Source organism: Atheta coriaria, unplaced genomic scaffold (genome assembly GCF_025399875.1).
Source record: "Atheta coriaria isolate IRGN ID8LTWV9N9 unplaced genomic scaffold, Caltech_Dcor_3.1 hic_scaffold_5_pilon, whole genome shotgun sequence".
In the NCBI taxonomy this organism is placed as follows: Eukaryota; Metazoa; Arthropoda; class Insecta; order Coleoptera; family Staphylinidae; genus Dalotia; species Dalotia coriaria.
In genome coordinates this window covers 3,005,667-3,029,663 of record NW_027045447.1, presented here as the reverse complement: position 1 = coordinate 3,029,663, position 23,997 = coordinate 3,005,667, and the positions used below count along the sequence as shown (strand labels likewise).

Sequence of the window (23,997 nt, the reverse complement as noted above, 5' to 3'; positions counted from 1 at the left end):
GCTGTGCGTGCAAATGATACTATAAATTACCTAATTACGATGTTAATTAGTTAATTTTAATTAAAATATTAGGAAATTGGTTTGTTTCGTTCGTTGGTTCATGTTTTGATATGAAAATTACTCAATTTTCTATTTGTGTGATTTCTTTATGAAGGTGAAAATGATGAAAAAGTGAACGATGTGAATCGGTTGTGGTCGTGGGCGAGTAGATTTGTTCGTCGAAATGTTGCCGGAGACGCTGGACAACGGGCTGCGTAGCCCCAACAACAATTCCAGCGTGGGCGTTCCCCGCAACCGCGCTAGTTTGTGTCTGAGTCCGGTGACGGGTGCCACCGTCGTCGTTGATACTCACAGCAAACGGCGTAGCTGGTGCGGCACGCCATCTTCAGCGGCGGTTACACCACAAATGGGCTGCTTTAAACGATATGGAGAACTGGGACATTTTAAACCAAGGTATGAACTACTACGCATGCGTATTGTTATTGTGGGTGGAGCTATAGTGCTATAAATTGGATTTGATGTCAACGTATCTGGTTGTATTGTTTTCTATCACTTCCTGATGGCAATGTTTCAAGTAAAAGAATATCGAGGACAACTATATTGATAATGACGTTTTATTGGAATGTATGGCGCCCTCGAGGATTGCCGTTTGCGTCTTTCGTCCTTCGATCCGGAAATATGTCGGCATCGGCCACAAATTCTGCAATTCACTAGCTGGAAAGTCTACTCAAACAGTTGTAGTGTGCAATATTTTCCGACAGGCAGCAAGATTTATTTACTGCACTTTCGGAAGGTGCATTTCTCATCTTTTACTTTTTGTGCGCTTCCTGCTTCAAATCAAACTTGTTCGGTGTACTTAAATCGGATACATAGGGGTTTGCGATGTCATAAGTGAAAGGAGGGAAAGATATAGATTTGAAAAGTGGATCAAAACAAATAAGGGCTCAGTCAGTATGTGATTGGTGAAATTTATCATTTTTATTCGGCAGCGTCTGCCCGTCTGGCAGCAGGAGCTGTGATGTATGAGCTCGCATCTGTCTGCGTAAACGAATCTCGAAAACTTTCGCGTCCTCATCTTCAGACGCCCGCACGAAAAATGGGGGACAAACAAATAGAACCTAAACGAATTGTAAATTCACTCAAACTGACTACACTACATCACATAGTCGACACTTCAATCTGTCATTTGAATATTTAAATTAAAGTTCAAACAAGTTCAAATCTATAACCACAACGATTGCATAAATTATTGGGTGCATTCACAACGAATACAAGTTATGTGATGATGATGAGATGGTAGTGTGCTTAGTTGATTGCTGTGATTTGCTACGATTGTCACAGTTGTGGTCGATGTGATTTGTTTCACCCTGACGGCTATCATTAGTTTCCATTTGTAATGAAAGCCCTGCGCTCAGGAATCATCATCATCATTACATATGAAGCACACTCTCGAATCGGCAATAACCGGGCATTATAGTTTGACAGTTTTGTTGTTGGCGTATAGTTTGCGTGGGCGTAAGCGATTTTATTGATTTTCCCGATTGAGAAAATGCATTTTCCGTGTGCGCTTTTTGATAAATAGCTCGTGTGCGACACACAATAAACGATTTGCGCTGTTTTTGGGGACGTCGGTAGTAGTAGTGGTGCTGGTGGTGTTTTTCCCATTTTGTTTGCGCAGGGTGCACGCAATATGCGTTCGCGAATGCTTCCGCAGAGTGTGGAAACATCAAAAGCTCTTCGGCGGAAGGCTCGGAACTCAATAACGGCATCGACAACACATTCGTGTCTGCATTTAAGGGTGTATCATTACGAGGCGTCACCAAATACGCCATTGGTGTGGATATCAATTCTGCTCAGATAACGATGTGTTTTGTTGTGTTTGATCGTTGAAGTGTTTATTTGTTTCGAACCTGTTTTCACTTAAGCTTTAACTTTTTTCTATTAACAGTTTTGTTCTGCTACGCGAAGTTTTACTTTAATGTATTTACTTCTTTATATTGTAATTAGAAGGGTGACTTTATCATCAATGAGAGAAAGCCAATTTTGAGTCGTCCTAATAAGGTGAAGGGTTTACTAAGTTCAAAAACATTTGAGAGTAGAATTGCCTGAATGGCAGTTTGTGCCACTACCAGCACCCGAATACTACTTACATCAAACGGGGGAATAATTTTAATAACGTTAAAATACGCTCGGTTATAATTCAATTTGCGTCGACATGGCAACAAAAGACCCCTCGTTCTTGGCTCTTCGATGTGGCCAATCCATTTGCTAACATTATTTTCGAAAATGATATTCTTATATTTCCAAAATTTGCTGAAGGGAAATTTTAAGTTATGGTTTTCATTAAATTAGGTACATAAAAGAATTTTAAAACTTATTGTTTTGTGGATAAAATAAAAAGTTAATTAAAGATTTAAATGAAAGTGTAATAATTATATGGTCGGCAAAAACATCAAAGCAAACTAATCAGTTTATAATCTCATTAAAATGTTAATCATATTAATGAAAATATATTACTTTTATATGTTTATTTATGCACATGTATGTTGAAGCATGAAATTATAGTTTAAGGTGTTGATGTATGCAATATGTACAATGTAGAATTAAATATTAATATTTAATCTTTTAAATTAATTAAATAATAAAAATAATAATTCTAGTTATTTATGTATTTATGAATCGATTACGTGATTTTGGTTTTATATGCAGACTTCATTCTATATTTAGTTATGCATTCAGTGAATTTCCAATTGTTTCGAGAGTCCGAGTTATTTAATTATTCAATTACACATTTACTAATTGCTGGGCTCGCGGGCAGCGTGCATTTACTGATTGCACCATTCTGCCCATCGACTAAACGCACTTGCACGAATTTACGTATTTAGCAAACAATCAGTAAACTGTCCAATTAGTCAGATTGCATCCATCTAAAATGCAAATCGTACCAGCTGCTTTATTTCGGTAATAATTAAGTAATTCCTGTATTACATCGGTTTTTAAATCAAAAATGATGTCTAAAAGTACAAAAAATAAGTTTCTGCATAATATTACTTTTTCTACTGCGTGATGGACTAAATTTCGTAACCCTGCTTTGTCATACGCCTGGTAGGCGGGCAGGCGTTTATCCAATAGATCAAAATTAATGTAGCGAAAACGCTGATAAGCCGCGTATTTTATGCGCGCGACCAAAAACTCCGCTTTCTTGCCGCGCTGCATTACATTAACTTGCATTGTTCGCTCGTGATGGCTCCGCCCGCCTGCATCAACGACGCTGCGACGCGCATTACCGACGAAAATTGAGATTTATCTCGCGATTAAATTTCATTCAACCAAGATCCCAAGCTATAACCAAGCCCCACAAGATCCAATACGCCCGAGTTACGAATTGGGATTGTGAGAGAGGGTGCATTCATTCAATATAACGATTAGGACGAAGCTTACAAGCAAGAAAATTTCGTTTTTGTAACGTATTAAGGATCAACTCGTAAAATGGAGTGGAGTTAAAAATTATTTGCAATTTTTTCACACTCCAGATCCATGTAAAATTTAATCAATTCGACAATCTGATCTTGATTGAGATTTTTTGCATGTATTGAAGACGCATTGCAACCGGGACAATGTGATCATTCGCCTGCGAAGCGGAAAAGTAATTGAAATTATTTCGGCTTGCTTGTTTGAAACTGACAGAGCGCGCGCGTGCGATGCATTTCAATCGTCATTGTCATCGTCTTTGTCGTGTGTTAATCCAATTGCAGGAGAGGCAACTGCATAGTGCGCTAACTTTTTCCGCTTTGCTCGCCTTGTTCGGTTGAGACAATGCGTCTGCAGCGGCAGCTAATGCTCGCCTGCAAACGTAAGCACGAAACGCGCCGCCCTATTGTGCGCTGGCAGCAGCCGGCAAAGGATGAAAGGACGAAGCGATGAAAACGGAAGCGGAAAGCGATTGCAGTGCGGTAGCTTTTCCAATCAATTGCCTCTAGGTGGTCCGAGGTGTGTGTCATGTCTTTGCATCCAATTCAGAATGAAAAAATATAAATTTAAACATTTTGTATATTTTGTTCAAATATGTTTTTGGCCTGACAGCATCCCATCAAGATACTTTTTTGTGTATAGACGGATTTCGTTTCGGATTTCAGTTTTCGGTTTAGGCTTACATCCCTGCTCACATTGCTTATATTTTTTACGCTGGCTGAGTTTACCGAAGAACCTTCCTCGGCTTACCATGCTGTTCTCTTTGCAGTGTGCTGCGTGCAAGCCGTATGCGTTTTCGGGGATTTAGCACACAACACACAAGGGAGAATAGGAATTAATATTTACTGTGAAGTGTACGGTGAGTAGCCGAGAGCGCTCGCGGCACGGTTGGTTGCATACGTCGTGGGTCGTTGCAGCGTGCCGGCTTTTGCGGTTAATATTTTAAAAGCTTTCCGAGCAAGCTGCAGGAGTTCGTAGATGGCTTTATTTTAACAAGGGTTGTTCCCCTGATTGGGAAACCACACAAGCGTGTGCTTATTTGTTCATATTTGTCGTCGTAAAAGTATTAAAGCTGAAATTTTCGCTATGTGCAAAGACAAAGACCCGGATGAAAAATTAAATATTGTGCTCATCGTTGCGTGGTGCAGCTTTTGTTCCGAATAATACTCTAGCTTTTGTCGAAAGCGTCGTGCTGGTCGGAGCATTTTCATTCATATCTCTAGGAGCAGTGATCACTAAACGTCATTCGCATCCATGGAATAAAAGCAGAACGAACGGCGGCGGCGACGCCGGCAAATCGAACACGCGCGCGCGCTCTGAATGAAGGGTTATAATTCCTGCTTTCCTATTTTCATTGGAAATGAAACGGGAGGAAGCGTTTTCGTTTCATTTCATAAATCAATCGCGGATTAGGCGCTCAGCCATTCAAGCTCGTAATGGACCGATGCGTTAATAACGTTTTTTATGGCCGACACAAATAAATATAAATGAAACAAACAAAGAACCCAACAATTCATAACACTGAAACTCGTATTATTTATTAATAATGAAATCTACCTATTATACATACCTCCACGTTTTTTTTTTACTGAATTGAAGTTGAAAGTGATATTATGGAACAAGTTTTAAATTTAAATTGTAAAAATCAACTTTCATGTTGGATTTACCGCCGACTTGTACTCGCGTGTCTCTCTTGAGGTTTCATCTTCTTGTCTCTTGCCGCTAAAGGGAAAGAAAAGTGAAAGCAGTATCAAGTTTCAGGTTTGCGGCTGGCAATAGCGCGAAGAATTCGACGAACGCATAAGTTACCATTCCTTCCGCCTTTGCGTCGCTTTGCATTTCCACTTTTTATTTTTACATACTTTGCATACTTATAAATTTCATCTTGCAGTATATCTCACATTTCACTTTAAAAAATGCAAAGAAAATATTGTGCATTTTTGCAGCGAGGAATAGACAAAAACAATGAATGAGAAAATATCTAAGAAATGAAAATACGGAGAAAAAATGAGCGCAGACGTTTTGGCAGACTTTTTCGTCTGGTGCCCGGCTTTACTGTATCTAATCTTGCCCTTGGCTGACGTCCAGAATGGCAGCATGCTGCGTGTTATCCTTCAGGATATTTTCCAAGGTTTGCTTTGGTTTTCAACTGTTTTCCAAGGTTTAGGGTTAAGGTTTTCACGTCTGCCAACTTTATAAACTTCATCAACATAACCAAATATTGTAAGAATATGTGTTGTGAAGAAATAGTAGAATAAAATGTTAATTGGCAGCACATGTCGCACATCATATTGATGCGTGACAGCAGAATTTTAATTGGTTTTAACAAGCTCAACAAGCTTTGCGTCGGTCGCATATTTTCATAACATTATTGAAGACGCTTCTCACTTTCATACTCTTCACGCATCTATGAATTTATGTCGCACTTCATTGTTTTGTTTCGTCTTTTTGCGGCAACTTTTCGCCGGCGTCGCAGCCACTGCTATTCATCTCACCATGAAGCGAAAATTTAATAATGTAATATCAGCGGCGACATTGCTTCATGTTCGTTTTTTGTCTGCGACAAGTTTTATTTATCTTATGATAAACCTAAATAAAAGGTCGAAGAAGTCAAAGTGCTGGGTAATTTTATAACACAAAAATCGGCAATTTTATTTTGAGTATTTAAAATGTCAGGAAATGTCTTTCAGTTTGATAGGTGTTTAATTAATTTTACCGGTTCAACTCATCTCATCGCATAATTTCTTAATGGCTTCCTACTGTCGGTGTTTCTCTGCTGTTTCCTTCCTTTTTTTCTGTCGTCGGCTCATCGTTATAAGTTCATTAATTCTTCATTAGTTTTATCTTCATTTTTTGTAACTGTTGATTAATCCAGCATGAAAAGTTGATGCAAGTCGGAACTGTTAGTTGTAATTACTGAATTACTAATCGCATCGTTTTAATCGCTTTCTTCTTTTACATTTGCGTATAAAGTGCCGCTGGTGCTGCCGTTAACCCGCCGGAAATTTATATGCTTTAATTTAAACCATTCCGTTTCGTTGCGATTTACGTGTCGCGAATATTGTTTCAGCAACAAACTGAAACGTTTTGCTCGTTTCTCTTGTCGCGCTTGCAGTTCGGGCGGTGTGCATACCAAAACAAATGCAAACGAATGTGCTTCACGAATGCACAATGAGTGGACGCACACAAACTGCACGCAAATATAATTAAATCGGTTAATTTTGTTTCGGCCGTGTTGCACAATGCCTCTTTTATCGATTTATTCCTGAGAGTGTTTTTTTCCTGTGTATTTTTCTATGCTGACTGCATTTTAAAACATCCCCCAAGGCTGTTGGGGATGGAAAAAAGTGAAAATTTCCAGTTTGTGCATGCATAGTGTGTGGAAATTATGTCTGCGCGTTTGGAATTTTAATTGCGAAATACCTGAGTGTTGGCCAGACGACCGCCAACCCTTTCGCATTCATTATTTCTCTTTAGATAAACGGACGATTACCAACGTATTAACACAGCTGAAAATTTCCAGTTTGTGCATGCATAGTGTGTGGAAATTATGTCTGCGCGTTTGGAATTTTAATTGCGAAATACCTGAGTGCTGGCCAGACGACCGCCAACCCTTTCGCATTCATTATTTCTCTCTTTAGATAAACGGACGATTACCAACGTATTAACACAGCAGCATGCACAACACAACATTTCATTTTGCATATTGCCAACGTGTTTATTTCACTGCGGGCAAAACAATTATGAAAGTTGCGCGTTATAAAAGTGCACCAGTGAACGCACCGCGCGGATAAAACGAAAATCCAATCGGATCTGATTAAAAATGTTGCGCGACGCACATTTGCGTGCAACATAGGGGTGAAAATCATTCGGACGTGTCTCGTGGTGGAGGCGCTGGACACGCGGTGCAATCCGGATTTGCCAATGAACGCAAATGCAATATTGTGCACTGTCTGGCGGCGGGCGTGTTATTAATTTCGCCGTGGTTACAATTTTATTGAATACTCGCCAGCACACGCAGTCAGGCAGCGAATATTAGGTATTGTCGTGTTGAGCGGATTTGAGCGCAACGCAGCTTTCGCGAATAATCCACGTTTAATGGAGTTGCGAACCGTAAATTCGCTGACAACGTGTTTGTCCTCATGTCAGCGTATTAATAGACCCATATGTGCACTACTGAACTAGTGATGTGATAATTAAGTAAATATAAAAATATTTTGGTTGATGGGATTTTTAGGTAGTGTAAACAAAATGTGTGACACTTTAATTATGTTAGTTTAAAGTCTCAGCGTCTCGGTGACAAATTAATGCTCATTAATCGCTTCTACAAACAGATTTTTATCTGGTTAAATCAGACGAAAGCGAGGATTATTTTGATAGCACTAATAAAGTGTACACTTAAATAGAAAACCATTAAAATAGATAAATATAAATAGATCATACTTGGAATTTTAGTTAATGGGATATTTCGAAATATTTTTGGCAGGAATATTGAAACACATTTATTTTCGCTGCGACGAGGCATAAAATTAGATTATTGACGCAATTTTTTTTTCAGAAAATTTTGGATTATTCTGGTTTGTTTATGGTTGGATGTACATTATGTGTGCGATAATTTGATTGTATCAGTCTGCAATCTGTGGATGAGCGAAATTATGATATGGGACTAGGGGCCATCGGTGGTCAGCGGTCAGACCTTCTGCCTGCCGCTTTGTTCCACCACGATATTTAATTTATGTCGCTTTTATGGCGGCGGTGCGCATACGATACGCACATTATCTGTTTACTGTGTGCTCGCAGCAGGCGACACGCATCGACAAACAGGAAATACTCGTTTTCCCCTCGGAGACAAATTCGCATATTCATATTCACATTTTCATCCCTGTGCTGGCTGCGACTGATAACATGTGATACTTGTGATACTTTTACACTCATTGCAGATGGTAATTGTACGTGGCAAGTTAAATTTTAAAATTTCAAATGTTATGTAATGTAGTTTGCTAGTGAGTACATTTCGAGTGTACATCACAAAGCTTTTATCCGTTCATAAAACGTATTTGGATACACCGGAACTCGCTAATCCTCCGGGCTGTACATGCAACATGCTTCTTTGTATCCAATCCTTCTAGCCCTCGAGGAGTACCGGAAGCTGCACGAGTTCGTGTACGCTTCATCTTGTTTGATTTATGCCGCTGGCAATGCGAAGGTAACTACTCCGAACTGCCAACGCAGCAACCCTTTTGTGCACTGCAAAAAGAGTGAAATGCTAATGCGAGTCTAAATTTGAATAACGATGACATGAAAACATGCACGCACACAAAATGCGAAAAAGGGGAAATTAAACCAGAAAAAACAAATTTTAATCAGATCAGTTAGTATATTCCAAACAATGACCGGATATTAATGTTTGCTTTCAATTTTCTCCTCAAAAACAAAATCGCATTCATTTTCATTTGGATTTTATCATCGATTTTTTTGGTTCTACACGCGCACAATTTTTATTTTTTTTCGTTCACTTGCCATTAGTTTGACATTGCCCTTGCAATACCAACGGCGTTTGCATCTCTTGCACTCCTCCGAAGTCGTCGACATCCTGCTTTATCGAGCAGAAATAAAAGCGCGAGTTATGACCGCACGAATGTCTTCTTGTACTTCTTCGGATGTCGACTTTCACGGTCTCGGAGCCGGTTTTTATGTATGCGAGAATGAACGAGCGTGTGCGCATTACACGCGCCTTTATAACGTTGATAAAGAGCTCTAAGAACTTTTTAACGGAGTGCGCCCAAGAAACGGCAAACTGAGACAAGAAAGGGGGAACTACCCGGGAACAAATCACTTATTCTACCAACTAGATTCAATGCATTTTCCTGGTCACAGGCTAAAATCAGGGGATGTTTAAGAAGGGATTGAAATATTTATTGCATGCATGAAAATGCAATTACTAAATTGTATTATTGCTTTCTTTAGAAAATATTAATTTAATGCGTTATCAAAAATCAAATAGTAGTACTGGAACTAATTCATTCATTATCTGCAATGTAAAACTTTGTCAGTAAAAGTTAGTTTATTCAAGTTTCGTGCCGAAAACTTCCACTTCAAGGAAGTCGTCTGCATTAGCATTAAACAGCTTGAAACGACAATACAATTGGGCGCTATCGCCGCGTTTATCGTACGGCGCATTAATTTGCGGAGACGTGGAAACATCCGGTCGAAACATTAGCACTTGATTATTCACTTTGCGCGCAAAAGCACAAAAGCGCCGCTCGCCGCGCACAACAGATTCGCGAGACCTAAAGTTGTTATTAATTATTATCTAACGAGGTTTTGCGCCAAGCCGGCCTAATCCGCGAATAATTCTCGCACAGCAGGTTCTCTCACGGAGTTTGAGTAACTCTGGAGAACTGGAGATCCGCGGAACACCGGGTGGAAATTAATATGGATGCAGTTTTATTACTTTCGTTTAAGCGTTTAATCTAGAAGAATCTAGTTAGATAAATGTTTAAAGTGGTATTTATTAGTGGAATTGCAAGTAGTTGAGGTAATATTTGAATACCGTTGGTGCGTTGTGCAATGTTTAGTCAAGTGGCAAATTGAATTTCACGGTTTAATTAACTCGGACCGTTCTTAGCACAAATGCGCACCGTTAGAATCAAACAACGTACATTTGCGGGATTTGTACTCGCAACTCTACATCCTAGATTGGAAGTTTTCATTATCGACCTGTGCGAATACGAGCGAATTTGTATTTGCACACAAACGGAAAAATCTCCGGTGTTCGCCGAAACACAGAACGCAGTTACCAAACGAAAGTTAGTTTCGTATTTCAACTTGGCGTTTGTTTGCGGGAGTTAAACTGCGCTCTCGCTGAGTGTGTTGGTGGTGGCGGTGCAAAGTAAAGCGGAACCGAGTGTAATGAATGTGTGCACTGTGCAAGTAGCAGGCGTGCGATCGGAGGAGCGCCCCGCCGGGATTTATCGGGGTTGCCATGGCGTCATTCCGTCTCTATTGTCCCTGAATCATCCGGCATTACCGGGATGGACTGAGAAGACGACTCGTGCTTTGTGCGATTCGTTTGCGTACTGATTCCGCACGAGCGGAAGACGTTCCGCAAATGCGAAACTAAACCAGGCAAAACCGGGGATGCAGGGGATAAAAATGCGTCATCGTCCGAAATCTGCGCATCAATCGTTTTCTATCCGTATTTCTTATGAATGAATGCGTTTGCTGTTTACATGAAGATGTGAAAACGAACAGGTTTCTTAAATATTAATTTTTTTACAAAATCCTTTTTGATTTTTCTAAATTTTTAAAGAAAAAAGAAAAATAAAACGTCTTTTTTGATAAATCTGTTTAAAAGATTAATTGCAACAAATTTAGGTTTTATTTAAAGTGAAAATGTCCCAACTTTATCAAAATGTCGAGAAAACAAATTAGTCTCAGTTAAATTTTAGAATTTTTATTCAATTGAATTTTCTAAAAATGGTATTCAATTGTAAACACAGTAGGAACCAGTAGATCCCATGTTATTTAATTAATTCGGGCTCAGGCTGGATTTAAATGATATCGACATTCACAGTTAGTTGCACTTGACAGATTGTAATTAGGACTAAAGGGCTCCGCTGCGAACTGCTGCTCTAACTGGCGATTGGCACTTTCGTGACCGCCCTCTTTTTGGGGTCGGAAATTTCTTCCCTTATCTGGCGCGCTTAGGCTAATTTTTGATATCGACCCCTTGCGAAACCTATAATCTAATCGCAACACTTGTATTCCGGACCGGTGTTTTAATTTCTTTTTCGTTTTGCGTGTTGCAGAAGCGATCAATTTCTGGAGCCGTACTTTCACGGGTTCACCGACCGCACGCACACTCGCAGCCCCGGCGTGCCATCGCCGACGCCGCAGGAATGCCATCGAAATCCTTTCGACCTGCCGAACCCGCCATCTCGGTCGCCGTCGCGGGAATCACTGATTTCCTCCAACGGCGGCTCGGATGCCGGCAGTGAAGACAGTGCTGACACTGGTAAGTCAAATGATTTTAAATATATATTGGTCTTGGGTCTGATCGGTTGTGTCTGATTGTATTCGATCAGGATATGGGGCTGCATGTGATATTGGTGTAGTCGAGCGTTTGATTCGATCGCACCCGATATGGTTCCTGCCCGGCATACAACGCGCCGGAGCTTTTCATCTTCTTCAGGGCAAGGAAGAAGGTTGTTTTGTGGTGCGTCAGTCATCACAGTCTGACACAATGGCACTCTCTGTTAGATTGCCTCCTGACAAGGGACCCTATATTGAACATTATTTGATTCAGTCGACTGGCGGTCGCCTTGGGCTGGAAACGAGCGAGAATCGCTTTGATAATATGCCGGCTCTCATTGCACACTATGCTAATTGTTGTGACGAACTTCCGGTGCAACTAATTTTACCAAAATCTATCCGGGATGCTAAAAGTCGTCAACAGCTCTCCTCCCTAGCTCTTCTAGGGCAAGAATTTTGGAGGTACAGCCCACCACCATCTACTGCTTCTAGTCCTGATACTGACTTGGTGCTGAACTTGAATCCTATGATGAGCACTTTTAAAGCCGCTGAACCTTCAACTCCTGTGTCTACGTTAGGCAGCAGTCATGGTCAGATCAAACCCGCTAGGCCCAATACGTTGAATCTCCTGAATCGTACCGATCCAGTGGAGAACAGTCAAATGATCAAGATGCCTTCGTTTAGAAACGAGATCAAACATCCTCCACCACCGCCTCCTAGATGGTCCAAACCAACAACGCCACAGAATAATATTACCGTCACCACTACATTTACGTTTTCCATGAACGGTGCAAATGGCACCTCGAATGGGAATGGGTCTCCAAAGGAGGCCCCACCCCAGGATCATCTTATGTGCGATCCTAAGCGAATGTCACCGGAGGGTCAAACCTCTACAATGTCTTCTAAAGGTAGTCTTCGCCGGCCGGATCATATCCTATCACCAAGTTCATCTGTACTGTCGCCAAATTCTGACTTGAGTATTCTCTCTCCGGATACCTTGTCTCCTTTGTCAATAACTAAGACTGCCACACGTCAAAGCCGCAGAAAGCACAAGACATCCAAACATTATCAGGAATCCGATATATTGGATTCTCCAACAGTATATTATCGTAGCGCTGTCGGGGACAAAGTTAGCGACTATGAGGATGTATGGACCAATGAAGGGAATACCTTCAAACCTAAACACTTACAACCCAATCATAATCAGAACCAACATCTTCAACAATCACCGGATTTACTTCAACATGTCATTAACAATAACAACAACAATAATGTATTGTCACCCACTGAGTCTTCTGCAAGTATGAGTGTTAGTAACTCAATGTCGCACAACTCCACGTGTTCTACTCCTCTTCCAAATACAACCCAGAGTCAGACCAACCTCAGTTTGCAATCTCCCGACTCGACGAAAGGTGTTCAACAGCTTCAGGCTGATATGCAATCTCCAAAGCAAGGTAGTCCATTCTACGCTGAACCAGCCGATTCCATCACACAAGCGCAACAAACGTCGGTCCCGCGGAGATTGTTCAGGAATCCGGTGCCCATACAGCAAAGGCATTCCAATCCGCCGGCGCTGCATTCACACGCGGCCGCATTGCACGCCGGGATGATTGAACGCATCGAACATTCAACGGAATTCAACGGTAAATATGAAATGCCTTCCATGTCAATGAAAATCATCGCCCATAAAGCCCATCGTCGTGTTTTTAGTAACAATCAATTTCACGCTTGATTATTTTCGCAGAGTTTTCTTCCTCCGTTGATAATCTGAGCCCGACGCAGAGGCTCCTCTCGAGTTTGAAGCGTCCCGACGTGAAGCCGATTATGCCGCCGTCGGTGAAGCCAAGGACGAACGATACGTGGCAGCTCGACAACGGGTGGAAATTCGTCAGTAAGTCATTTGTATCCGTCTCAGCAGTCGCCTACTTCTTCCGGCCAAATAATTTTTCTTTCCACCGCTTTGTTGACATCTTGACGCCGCTGCCATTGTTGTCAATCGCGTTAGAAAATAAATGGAAAAAGGCTTCGGGTTAAACGCAATTTTATTCAAATTTAGTTTCGGGAATATTAAAAAAAATGTTTGCTTCAAATTGAAAGATTTATCGCCAATGAATGATAAACATGATGAAAACGAGGCCGATGCGGCACGTTTTAAACACTAAACTTAATAACTCACTCGAAATCTGGTTGCACGTTATTCGGGACGTTCTAAAACTAGAACTGACGAAAGTTTGCAAATATTTGCACTCCTCGCTCGGTTCTTGGGCGCTTTTGATGTTCAACGTTGTGCGAAGAATGTCGAATTCAGCCTTGCACGACCGGGTTGGAGTGCTTCCTTCTGTCGGTGACATTGCGCGCATATTTCCATCTGAATTTCCCAACGCGCGTGCCATCAAATGCAGCATGCTGCGCCATTTCATCTGACGAAGTCAAGCCAAGTCAAGGAAAATCATTTTCGTTTTATGCGTTTAGTTACGGACGGTAATATCACGACTAGACGGAACTTATCATAAAACATTAAAGGCTCCAATCTCCACTTTGTATTTGTGCACTCTGCAAGTTGGCACGTCATGAACAATTGCACGATTCATTCCAACTTTTAAATGATCTTTATTTGTGTTCTTTTGTTACTTAGTCGCGTTGATTAGTACCAACATGTGTTGGCAATGGCGCAATCGTTGCAATTTATCTACAACTTGCAGCAATCATCAAACGCGTGTTCATTTTTTTTTCTGCAATAGTGAATCATATGTTCGAATTATTGATTTATAGTCGATTGCATTTTCGAATCGTATTTGTGCAGGCAATGATGCTGATGTGAATATGGAATCCAGTGATGCGGATTACGATTCGGATTGGCCTGCTACGATACCCAACCTTCCGATTACGCAGTTCTCACCTGGCGATAGCAGCCGGTTGGCTTTACATGACATGATAGCGAAAAGGTAACAAGATGATTTTCAGGTATTGAAAATAGTCTAAGCCAAAATTGAAAATGTATTTTCTGTAGACAATCGATGGATATGTCGACGACGGATGACGAAATGTGTCGTATGTCTGCGTATGACAACGTTGATGACAAACGGGTTCCCAGGGCACCACCCTCTGAGATCAGCGAACTGACCGAATTCTCGGAGCCGTGGAATGATATAAGTCACGCCGTCTCGACTGAGGTGAGAAGCAATAATGCATACTTACTTTATTAGCAAACAAACGTTTACCTGTGTTGTCGCTACCTGTTAATCTTTTACACTTTCTATAATAATCTGTAGGTAATCCCCAATTTTCAGAAGTCATTAGGATAATATTTGTTCTTGATTACAGACGGACGATAGTTTCTGTGAAACTTTTAATCCCTTCCACCCACCACCGAAAGTGGCGTCGATCAAGCGCGCTAAAAGCTTCAAAGATCGACTAGATCCGTTACTATGTAAGTAACCAACGCGTGGTGTGCATCTGCCCCAAATCGCACTTTGCTATTATCGGTCTGTCAACAAAACAAATTCCAAACTTACTGCAAACATCCGGTAGTTGCATCAGTCGAAAACTTACGCTTCATAATCGACTTAGAATGTTGTGCTGTTGTATTAAAACTGAAAGTATCCAGAAGGCTAAGGCCAGGGAGAAATTCAAACGGTGTTTTAAGAATGCCATTTGTTTTTGCAAGACTAAAGTTAAAAAGTTTGTGTGTTCGGTCAAGAAAACATGGCGGAAAATTTGCAGTAAATATCTACTTATTTAAAATTAGAGCGTTGCTGTACTATATGATTGCTTTAATGTAATTGTTTTGTTTTCTAAAGGTGCACCACGACTCCACGCATTGCGGAATCGTGATGGTGACAAAACCACGGTCGGCGCGTCGATTCGCAGCTATGCTCTGGATCTCGCTCAGGACAAGAGCACCACATTCGCGCAAAACATCGACAACTTCATCGCATGCACGTGCGACTCCAAGGAGACGAATCCACAGATCGTCATGCGAAACATGCGGCAGTTCATGTCTGGAATGAAGAACTACCTTGTGAAACATGGCGAAAAGAATTTTAACAAGGAAGTCGAACGGGAACGCAATAAGGTATTTCCATAGCATAATAATTATAAAACGGATTATTTTTTAATTATATGTTTGTAAACAGTTGAAATCAACTGAGTTTTTGAATTTGGACGCCATCTTGGAAAGCGTTCTGCACCGTCTGGTCGTGCGTCCGCTGAAAGCTCACCTTGATAAGTTGTTCGTCGATTACTTTACGAAAACGGGCGCGATTAAACTGCTATCTGATAATATCAACTATGCTGGTACACGACCTCCACAAGAATTGGCTATCAAACAGAAGATTACGCTGCCTTCCGAGACAGCGCTCAAAACGATCGAAGAATACTTAACGAGGCTATGCAACGCAGATTCACCATTGGAAAAGTTGGAGTTTTTGCTTGCCGCCATTGCTGCCATATTTAATTCTGTAAGTTTTATCGCAATATGCAGTGCAACAAATAATTATTTATTTTATTTAAAGGTGAAAACAAGTCAATTGGGAACCGGAAGAACAATCACATTGGGAGCTGATGATTTCCTTCCGCTTTTCGTGTGGGTACTGGTTAAGACAAAATTCCTGACAGCTGAAATTGAGGCCGAATATATGTGGGGTAATGATAATTTTATTATTAATTTAATGTTTCTTGTGGTTAATGGCACAATAAACCCAATTATTTATGACTGTTTGCAGGATTATTGCACCCGTCGCTTCTGTCAGGGGAGGGCGGTTACTACCTCACCACGTTGTCATCAGCTGTGCAAGTACTTAAGAACTTTAAGGAGAGCAACGAGGAAAACGTTAACAGCCAACCAAAAACAGATGTGAGTGTGATTTAACAACTTAGGCATATTATAGCTGAAAATCATATGTATAGTATATGGGAAATTACTTGTGAAATTAATTGCTTACAGTCGGTGTTGAAAGTCGTTGTTCCCGATGAACTGCACGGTTCCATTCTGACAAAGACACTGCCTGCTAGACCGCACATGACAACCAAAGAGGTTTGTAAAATCATCGCACACAAGGCGAGAATTACAAATCCGCAAGACTACGCATTGTATCGGCTTGTTGATGGAGAAGGTAACTAAAACAAATAATTTAATAATTGTGGTACTGACCATTTGTGATGTTTATTTGTTGCAGAAACAATGCTAGGTGACAACGAGTGCCCACAGGACTTCACCAGCAACGGCAAACATGTGATGCTGGCGTACAAGCGGATCGACGCGAAGATCGCATGGCCGCGACAACAATCAAACTGATAATACTAGTCATAAACCAGGTTTTAACACTTTTTAAAATGATAGTCCTTTGTTGGTATATGTTTTGTTTTTTTCTCTTGATTTCTTGCAATCGATTTTCGAAAATACGGCGAGAATCATTTGAAATTGTATCATCGTTATTAACTCGGTTTTATATCATTATTTTATCATGAAATAATCGCCTTCAATCTTGCGCAAACAACTCTGTAACTGTATATAGTATTACGAAAAGTATTTATGTTAACTTAAAAAACTGTTTTGTCGAAAAGAAGAAACGAGCGCGTGTCTTGGATGTTTTTATACCGCGTGTGAAAAGTGCACGAGCCGCAACTCTTTGCATATAGCAAATGTACGAGTAATTTTTAATCAAAGCAAACAATAACCAGACGTAAACCGCAACATAATGAACGCCCCTTCAGCAATCGCTCTCGGTAATTATGTTTACCGTCGTAGCTGAACACGTATGGCATATTTATTTTGAATAACTTCGTAACACACTTAACTCTATACACTTTTAAAGGCTAAAAACAACTCTTAATACGACTTTGTTTCTAATTAATAAAAACTATATTCTTTGAAACGATACCTGTGTCTTATTTGAATTGTAATTTACGGTGAACGGCACAATTAAGTTGTCAGAACTGTTAACAATTGATTGATAGCTTCATTAATAAGCCAAACTTGTATGGTACCTCTATGGTTTTTGGCTTGGTACAATTCATTGGCTTCTTGACCGTGTAGCAAGATGGAAGGTACTAACAAGATGGCGGAACCCTTTGATGAGGAACAGTTCTATTTCCCAAATGATTTTAAAGTTCGGGACATGCTTGCTGGCATGAAACAAAGTGCTCGTTCTGAAGAAATTAAAAAACGATCAAAGTTGGATGCTGAGGATGGGTTGGTGTGTGACGAACATGATCAGTTCTATCGTGATCATAAATTGTTGCTTCATTTGTTTCGCGTAAGATATTTTTAATTTTTAGTTATTGTACAGCTCACTCTCATTGCATACGGTGCACTATACGAGGGTTATGGTACAGGTGACTCTGGGCACCGTATGGGTGTGAATACATAGCTGTGCCATAGTTTGTGCACCGTAGGAGAGTAAATGCACAGGTAAATGATACTGATATTAATATTGCTTTATAGGTGCTGGCGGTGATGCCTGTGGAAAGAAAGAAGGGTCGAATTGTTTTCAGCTGGTTAAGCCCTACCTGCATCTATGCTTACGTATTCTATGCATGCCTGACCATTCAAATTATTTTGGTCGGGTCCGAACGGGTGGAAATTTTGACCGCTAAGAGTAAAAAATTTGATGAGTACATTTACTCCATCATTTTCGTAGTTTACCTAGTCCCTCACTTTTGGATTCCCTATGGAGGTTGGAGTGTTGCTCGTGATGTGTGCGTATACAAAAATTCCTGGGGTTATTTCCAACTCGATTATTATAAGATCACTGGAAAGAGTTTGGAGTTTCCTTACTTAAGTACCCTGATTGTGATCATTAGTTGTGGAAGTCTTATCTGCGCCATTGTCTTTATATTAACTCTAAGCGCGTTATTGGAGGGATTTACTTTGTATCACACCACTGCGTATATTCATGTGATCACTATGATCAATATGAACTGTGCCTTATGGTATATTAATTGCCGAGCAATAGGCAATGCGAGCAAGTCTCTTGCGGACAGTTTCGAATTGGATATAAAGGATTACTGCGCGGCGCATATCATCAAACACTATCGTGTTCTGTGGTTACAACTGAGTGAAATATTACAGAAATTGGGCAATGCTTATGCCCGAACATATTCAGCTAATTCATTGTTCATCATAACGAATATTACAGTCGCGGTGAGTGAGAAAATTTCAGGAAAATATAAATACCATAATATATACTACAATTCCTAGATTTATGGTTTTACTTCGGAGATTGTTGATGAAGGGTTCCGCTTTACTTTCAAGCAGATGGGTTTGCTGGTCGATGCGGGATATTGTAGTGTTCTGTTTTATGTATTCTGCGATTGCTCGCACAATGCCTCTTTGAACATTGCCAGTCGAGTGCAAAATTCTTTGATGGGGATTGATTTATACAAGGTGGATAAAAAAACTATTGCGGAGGTAAATTTAATAGATCAATTGCACTTTGGAACACTTGGGTTATATAAACACATATTATTTTTTGTGTTAAAAATATTAGGTGGAGCTATTCCTTGTCGGAATTCGTATGAATCCACCAAAGGTGTCCCTACAGGGCTATACTATCGTCAACAGAGAACTAGTTACATCCGTAAGTACCCATACCAATTTTCGATCAAAAAGCAAAATATAATGACTGGGTTTTAGAGTTTGGCAACAATCGCAATCTATCTGATTGTATTGCTTCAGTTCAAGATCAGTTTGGTCAAACAAAATTAAAATCGCTGTTTTACTCATTTTATCTGTTAATATGTATGTATGCTGATTTTTTTCTGCAAAATAAATATCTTAGTTTAATTCCTGTCGAGTGGTGGGATCGGTTGCTTTGGGTTTGAAGTCAAAATCGTTGAAAACGCGCACCGTGTATGGTATATTCGCATACCAATTATTGCAATACGTGGTAAGGTATGGTTTTACCAACTCAGTTTTGTACTGCCGCCATTGCCTCTGTCGGACGAACTGAGCGAATACAGCATTCGTGGTGGGGATCCGCTTAGTAAGAAACTGCTTGATCCTCAACCAAATTGCATCACGGCCTAATAGGAGGTAGCCAGGGATTTGCAAGCAGGTGACGGGTGTTACCGCGACAACTCGACGATTCTGCATCGGCTCACCCAGAGAAAAGCAGGCTTTTTCCCCAAAGACGCATACCTGAAGCATTCGAGTTACAAACATAGAAAAGGATAGTAATAAACAATAATATAAACCTGCATGTAAATTTTCTTGACGCTTGCTGGGGTGGTGTCTATAAAGTAATTACAGCCCTCATCTTGTTCATGCGAAGAACTTTTGCGCCGTACAGACTTTCTCTTCATTCTATCTTCTATATCAATATAACTAGGAGTGGGATGATTTAGGCTTTTGCCACCTCGGTACATTGAGTCACGTCTGCAAAAAAATATGTATTTTTTATTAGTTATAAGTAGCACGATATTATTAATTTCTAATATTTACTTTTGCTCAGCTGGAGCTGGTTGTATTTTGTATGTCGCATCACCCGTACGGTCTAATTGCATTCCGGCGAGTAATCTTGTCGCGGATTCTGTCCCATCATCGTACAGCCGATAATTTGATACTCCTGATGAAAATTTGGTTTCCTCCACGCGCAAATGCTCGACTAATGAGCAAGTGCCTTCAATTACAAAATGAACATAGTTTTTACGTCCATATCCATCGCCCAAGATAGTGTCATCCTTCTTGTAGTTCTTGATCACGGACTGCATGCAACATTCGCCGATGCGCACCTTGTCCCATTCTCGAAAATAGTCGAAAGATTGCATTAGTGATGAGATAAAATCCCATTCTTCTTTGACGGTGCCCTTCAATACGACGTCGAAATCATCTCTTTTCAATACTAGAAATTCAACTGGCGCTGGAGATAAAAATAGGAAGTTTAGTCGATGCGTAAGTGGTTTCCGTCGATGATGACCCATCGGAAGGGTTGTTAAATCGATGGAGATACTCACTGGCGGAAACGATAGTTTCCATTCGTGGTAAATTGTGCAGCAAGCAAATTTCACCGAACACATCGCCCGCCGTTAAGGTTTCCGTTATGATGCGCTCCGTTTCGTTGAGGAAAACATCATACTTTTCTTCAATGATGTTGACCTCGCCACTGATGATAAAAAATATCGAAGTTGCATAATGATTCTCGCGGACGATGACGCGATCCGGACCAAAGTAACAGAAGTGGCTGTAACTCGCCAGCAACATTTTCACGTGCTAGAATTATTTAAACTTAAGCATGAGAATAACTTTCTTAATTTAAAACTTTACCTCTGGATATTTGCGAAAACATTTGAAACCACCGATTATTTTGTAAACTGCTTCATTTTCTTCATCGGTTCTGTCTTCGGGATTTTTGTTTAAAATTGCTTTATGCTAAAATTAAATTATGGATCATATTTATACCAAACACCAATAAAATAAAAATACTTCGAGAGCCAGATTTGATTTCATTGTCCGCTTCATAGCATACATCTTTGTTCCAAATTTCATTTCGAAGTCCAGCATCCATGGCGTGTTTGCTATCACCAGACGAACTAGGGCTCGAAAGCGCCGCTTGGGGGACATTTTTTTCCTTGGGGTATTATCGTCATTCTCATTATTTTGGTATATTTGTTCATTGTCAAGTTCCATCTTAAGTCGTAAAACGGTCGGTATTAAGTAGATATTGTACAATATTACCCAAAAGGGCATCCAAAAAAAAAACTGGCATTAACTTAATACGTCAAATTGTATATTTATTTACTTTTTGAAACCATAGTTCTAATTTTGTATCTCGATGAAAAAAAGTAGAACACCGCGCGTTGTACCTCACGAAAGTATACATACCGAATGAAGCGAAACTTCAATGAATTTTGGCGATTGATTTTCTTTAGGAAGCGAACACGCATGCACGCTGTGGAAATAAGTCTTTATCCTAGGAAAATACATTTCCGTAAATCTTTAGGTATTTGAATTTTGATTTGCTTTCATTTGGCGTAATGTGAAACATTATATTACATTTTATTTAGATGCATAACAGAAATGTTTCGATTTCAATTCTACCCGTTTATCGGGGTTCGTTATAAGCAACTTTTTTTATTACGTTGATTTTGTGCGATGCTGCGCTTATGTTATGAATCTTGTATTTTCCTAAGACGATATTACAGTTTTGGAAAACCAGAACAATTATGTCATTGCAAATGCTTAAATGCTACTAAGAATTGTATTAATAAATTGTCAACTAAATTATACTTGTTTAAAAACTTAAATTAATAATTTAAAAAAAATCAATAGTAATTCTATAATCTTATAACTAAATATTTAATTTATAAATAATTAATTTAAATTCTGCGAAGAAGGTACATCCGATGATTCATCAGTGATTTCGCGTTCAGTTACATATTGATTGAACGTCACTTTGCGAATACCTGGACTTTTCACAGGAGTTTTAAAACTTGATTTAGTGCCTTTCATTTTAGAGTAGGTTTCCTTTAGATTCTCCGTAAGTTTCTTAGCTTTTTCTAAATTTCTGAATAAACGCTTTTGTTTCTCGGTGGCAATAGAAATATCTTGATCAAGCAAGTTTTTTTCTTTCAGGAACACAGTTTCATCTTCATTACACCCAGTTTGCAGTTTGGCCATTTCTTCTTTAACTTTTATTATATCAATGTTAATTTGTTGTAACTTTGTTGCACGCTCCTGATTAAATTCAGTTAGATCTACTGCAATTGTCTTCAAGTAACGTTCTTGTTCTTCAAGAACTTGTTGCTTTTTTTGGAATTCTGCGGCGACGGATTCTCTTTTGGCAATTTGTGCTTCATAAAAGTTCAACTGTTTTTTAATTTCAGTATTATCATTATTAACACCTTTCATTTTTCCTTGAATGGCAAGATTATGATTTAAGTTTTCCAGGTTTACCTTTCCAGTCGCAATTTCCTTTGAAATTTTAGTATTAACAGCTTTGAGTTTATTTAGATCATTTGTAAGGTTGTTAAACTCAATTTCTTTTTGTAATAACTTGCGTTCAAGATTTGTAATATTGTCATCATCTTTTGTAAAGTTACGAATATTAATACTATGGAGCATCTCATTAATTTGTTGATTATCCAACAAAACAGATTCAATAAGAATATCATGTGTAAGAATAGCATTTGTCACTCCCTCTATTTCCTTAGTAACTCCTGCTAAACTTGATCGTTTAGTTTCCTCTACCTGTTTAATCTGGCAGAGAGTTTGTTGTTTGGCAGAAATCAAGTTGTTGTTGGTCTCATAAATGTGTTCAGCGTTATCTTGTGCGGAATGTTTAGATTTCAAGAGTTCAGTTTTCAAAGTTTTTGCTGTTTCAATACATTTCTTAAGTTTTTCGGTTTGTGTTGTATTATTAATAATAAAATCAACCTCATCGCGACGGAGTTTTGAATATTTTCTAATGAGTTCTTGCTGTCTCTTAAGTAGATCCACCCGCAACGAGTGAATTTCCTTCGGATCGCCCGACGATTCCTGTTCGATACTGCGTTTCAATCCGCTCTTTTTAATTTCAAGGATTTGAATACCGTTTTCAGCTTTTTGAGTTAAAGCTTTAATCAGTTTAATAACGCCATCCTTCGCTGAGCGTTCTTTTTGTCGTTGAAGTGCATTGCTGTGCAATTTTGCCTTCTTCACCGAGTGCAATATCTAATAAATTTAACGTATTAATAAGTGTTGTAAAAAGAAATTAATACTATACCTCATCTTCACAAGCTCGAGATGATTTCACGAAATCAATTGGATTCATTTTTAAAATATCACGACTTATACCTGTTGTCAACCAAGATTCAAGAGAAAATCAAACAATTTCAATTGTTTGAAGAATGAATGATTGAAGGTCAAAATCATTCTGTGGGTTCAGTGCGCATGCTTGGTCGACAATTTCTAGGGATGTCTTGGTTTGGAACCAGATTATGACAGCATAACTGTCAGTGTTCTCAATTCGAATTTTTTTAAGAGCGTTATATTTTTCGTTTTTTTTTAAGGAATTTTTCTACTTCTTATATTAAATAATAATTCACAAAATACTATTATTTGGAAGAAATGAAACTTCTTCTGTTCTTTTGATACAACCGGTACTATTCTACAAGATCACATCTTTCTAGATCATGTATCAATGTAAGAACTCTAAAACAAATTACAAAAATTGAATTTTTGTAGCGTTTCCTTGTATTAAACACAAAAGTTTGATATATAAATGAAAAACAATTTCAATGCATACAATCTGATACAAGTACGGCTATCCTAAAAAGTTGAGTTCACTTTTTAAACACAAAATTTCAATTGCGGTATACAATAAACCAAGTAAATGTTACATTTCAAAATATGTAGTTATAATACTGGGTGCACTTTTTTTTTTTATTATTTTTGAACTTATCAGGTTTGTTCGGAGATTTTTAAATAGTTAAGACCAATCCGATAAAACCAAAAAGTAAAATAATAAATGTAATAAGCGCAAAAATTATCAGGAAGATGGATTGATGAACCTA

General features: G+C 39.3%; 4 protein-coding genes across 5 annotated transcripts in view; 2 read left to right on the top strand and 2 right to left on the bottom strand.

The window, feature by feature from the left end:
- The window catches only part of spri (Src homology 2 domain-containing protein sprint), a 58,678-nt gene extending 41,294 nt beyond the window's left edge, over window positions 1-17,384 (top strand). Inside the window, exons 2-13 of the mRNA XM_065303687.1 lie at window positions 11,283-11,488; window positions 11,559-13,148; window positions 13,250-13,396; window positions 14,309-14,450; window positions 14,516-14,678; window positions 14,830-14,935; window positions 15,306-15,580; window positions 15,642-15,965; window positions 16,020-16,149; window positions 16,230-16,360; window positions 16,451-16,619; window positions 16,683-17,384. Coding sequence (XP_065159759.1) covers window positions 11,283-11,488; window positions 11,559-13,148; window positions 13,250-13,396; window positions 14,309-14,450; window positions 14,516-14,678; window positions 14,830-14,935; window positions 15,306-15,580; window positions 15,642-15,965; window positions 16,020-16,149; window positions 16,230-16,360; window positions 16,451-16,619; window positions 16,683-16,801 — 3,502 coding nt within the window. The 3' untranslated portion in view covers window positions 16,802-17,384. The remainder of the gene's footprint in view (window positions 1-11,282; window positions 11,489-11,558; window positions 13,149-13,249; window positions 13,397-14,308; window positions 14,451-14,515; window positions 14,679-14,829; window positions 14,936-15,305; window positions 15,581-15,641; window positions 15,966-16,019; window positions 16,150-16,229; window positions 16,361-16,450; window positions 16,620-16,682) is intronic.
- A 109-nt stretch (window positions 17,385-17,493) lies between these two features.
- On the top strand, window positions 17,494-19,704 carry LOC135792909 (gustatory and odorant receptor 22-like). 2 transcript variants are annotated; one of them, XM_065303710.1, is made up of 5 exons: window positions 17,497-17,762; window positions 17,951-18,649; window positions 18,707-18,916; window positions 18,996-19,085; window positions 19,142-19,291. In XM_065303710.1, exons 1-5 carry the CDS (start codon window positions 17,547-17,549, stop codon window positions 19,211-19,213), a joined length of 1,287 nt encoding a protein of 428 aa, XP_065159782.1. In that variant the 5' UTR covers window positions 17,497-17,546; the 3' UTR covers window positions 19,214-19,291. The 2 variants fall into 2 exon arrangements, with proteins under 2 accessions (XP_065159781.1, XP_065159782.1); XM_065303709.1 differs by having other exon boundaries at window positions 17,494-17,762; window positions 18,707-19,085; window positions 19,142-19,704.
- LOC135792907 (uncharacterized) lies at window positions 18,907-23,394 on the bottom strand. Its single transcript, XM_065303706.1, has 7 exons — window positions 23,208-23,394; window positions 20,930-23,155; window positions 20,771-20,875; window positions 20,461-20,716; window positions 19,949-20,366; window positions 19,702-19,882; window positions 18,907-19,645 (listed from the first exon to the last, which is right to left on the bottom strand). Exons 2-7 carry the CDS (start codon window positions 21,191-21,193, stop codon window positions 19,283-19,285), a joined length of 1,587 nt encoding a protein of 528 aa, XP_065159778.1. The 5' UTR covers window positions 21,194-23,155; window positions 23,208-23,394; the 3' UTR covers window positions 18,907-19,282.
- On the bottom strand, window positions 21,818-23,255 carry LOC135792088 (putative leucine-rich repeat-containing protein DDB_G0290503). Its single transcript, XM_065302707.1, has 2 exons — window positions 23,208-23,255; window positions 21,818-23,155 (listed from the first exon to the last, which is right to left on the bottom strand). The coding sequence occupies exons 1-2, from the start codon at window positions 23,253-23,255 to the stop codon at window positions 21,818-21,820; spliced, it is 1,386 nt and encodes a 461-aa protein (XP_065158779.1).
- Window positions 23,395-23,997: the final 603 nt, after the last annotated feature.

Bases quoted from the DNA above. Each gene is read 5' to 3' on its own strand.
- LOC135792909 (XM_065303709.1), top strand. From the start codon at position 17,547: ATGGAAGGTACTAACAAGATGGCGGAACCCTTTGATGAGGAACAGTTC. The intron at 18,650-18,706 runs GTGAGTGAGAAA...TACAATTCCTAG, and splicing joins TAACGAATATTACAGTCGCG to ATTTATGGTTTTACTTCGGA. The intron at 19,086-19,141 runs GTAAGTACCCAT...ACTGGGTTTTAG, and splicing joins ACAGAGAACTAGTTACATCC to AGTTTGGCAACAATCGCAAT.
- LOC135792907 (XM_065303706.1), bottom strand. From the start codon at position 21,193: ATGCCCTTTTGGGTAATATTGTACAATATCTACTTAATACCGACCGTT. The intron at 20,717-20,770 runs GTAAAGTTTTAA...AAATAATTCTAG, and splicing joins GTTTTCGCAAATATCCAGAG to CACGTGAAAATGTTGCTGGC. The intron at 20,367-20,460 runs GTGAGTATCTCC...TTTTATCTCCAG, and splicing joins GGAAACTATCGTTTCCGCCA to CGCCAGTTGAATTTCTAGTA.
- LOC135792088 (XM_065302707.1), bottom strand. From the start codon at position 23,255: ATGAATCCAATTGATTTCGTGAAATCATCTCGAGCTTGTGAAGATGAG. The intron at 23,156-23,207 runs GTATAGTATTAA...TAAATTTATTAG, and splicing joins CTCGAGCTTGTGAAGATGAG to ATATTGCACTCGGTGAAGAA.